The 423-nt window shown below is 41.1% G+C and overlaps 1 protein-coding gene across 1 annotated transcript; it reads left to right on the top strand.

Moving 5' to 3' along the window:
• Positions 1–6: 6 nt before the first annotated feature.
• LOC103523954 (heat shock protein HSP 90-alpha-like) lies at positions 7–420 on the top strand (the record flags this gene model as incomplete). Its single annotated transcript, XM_008488964.1, has 1 exon — positions 7–420. A coding segment is annotated over exon 1 (393 nt), but the record flags the coding sequence as incomplete, so codon positions are not given.
• Between the last annotated feature and the right edge of the window lie 3 nt (positions 421–423).

Raw genomic sequence — 423 nt, 5'->3', positions numbered from 1 at the left:
AAGTTATACGTAAGACGTGTGTTCATCATGGATAACTGTGAAGATCTGATCCCAGAGTATCTGAACTTTATCCGTGGTGTTGTGGATAGTGAAGATCTACCTCTGAACATCTCAAGAGAAATGTTACAGCAGAACAAAATCCTCAAGGTGATCCGCAAGAATCTGGTGAAGAAATGTTTGGAACTGTTTGAAGAACTTTCAGAAGATTCTGAGAACTACAAGAAATTCTACGAACAATTCTCCAAGAACTTGAAGCTTGGTATTCATGAGGATAGTCAAAACAGAAAGAAGCTGTCAGACCTCCTGAGATACCAAACCTCTGCCAGTGGGGATGAAGTGGCCTCGTTGAAAGACTATGTGGCTCGGATGAAGGAAAATCAGAAGCAGATCTATTACATTACCGGAGAGACAAAGGATCAAGTG

The sequence above is a fragment of the Diaphorina citri genome, unplaced genomic scaffold, assembly GCF_000475195.1.
Source record: "Diaphorina citri unplaced genomic scaffold, Diaci psyllid genome assembly version 1.1 scaffold61942, whole genome shotgun sequence".
Lineage (NCBI taxonomy): Eukaryota > Metazoa > Arthropoda > Insecta > Hemiptera > Psyllidae > Diaphorina > Diaphorina citri.
The sequence above is the reverse complement of the archived record's forward strand: the minus strand, read 5'-3'. Positions and strand labels throughout refer to the sequence as shown.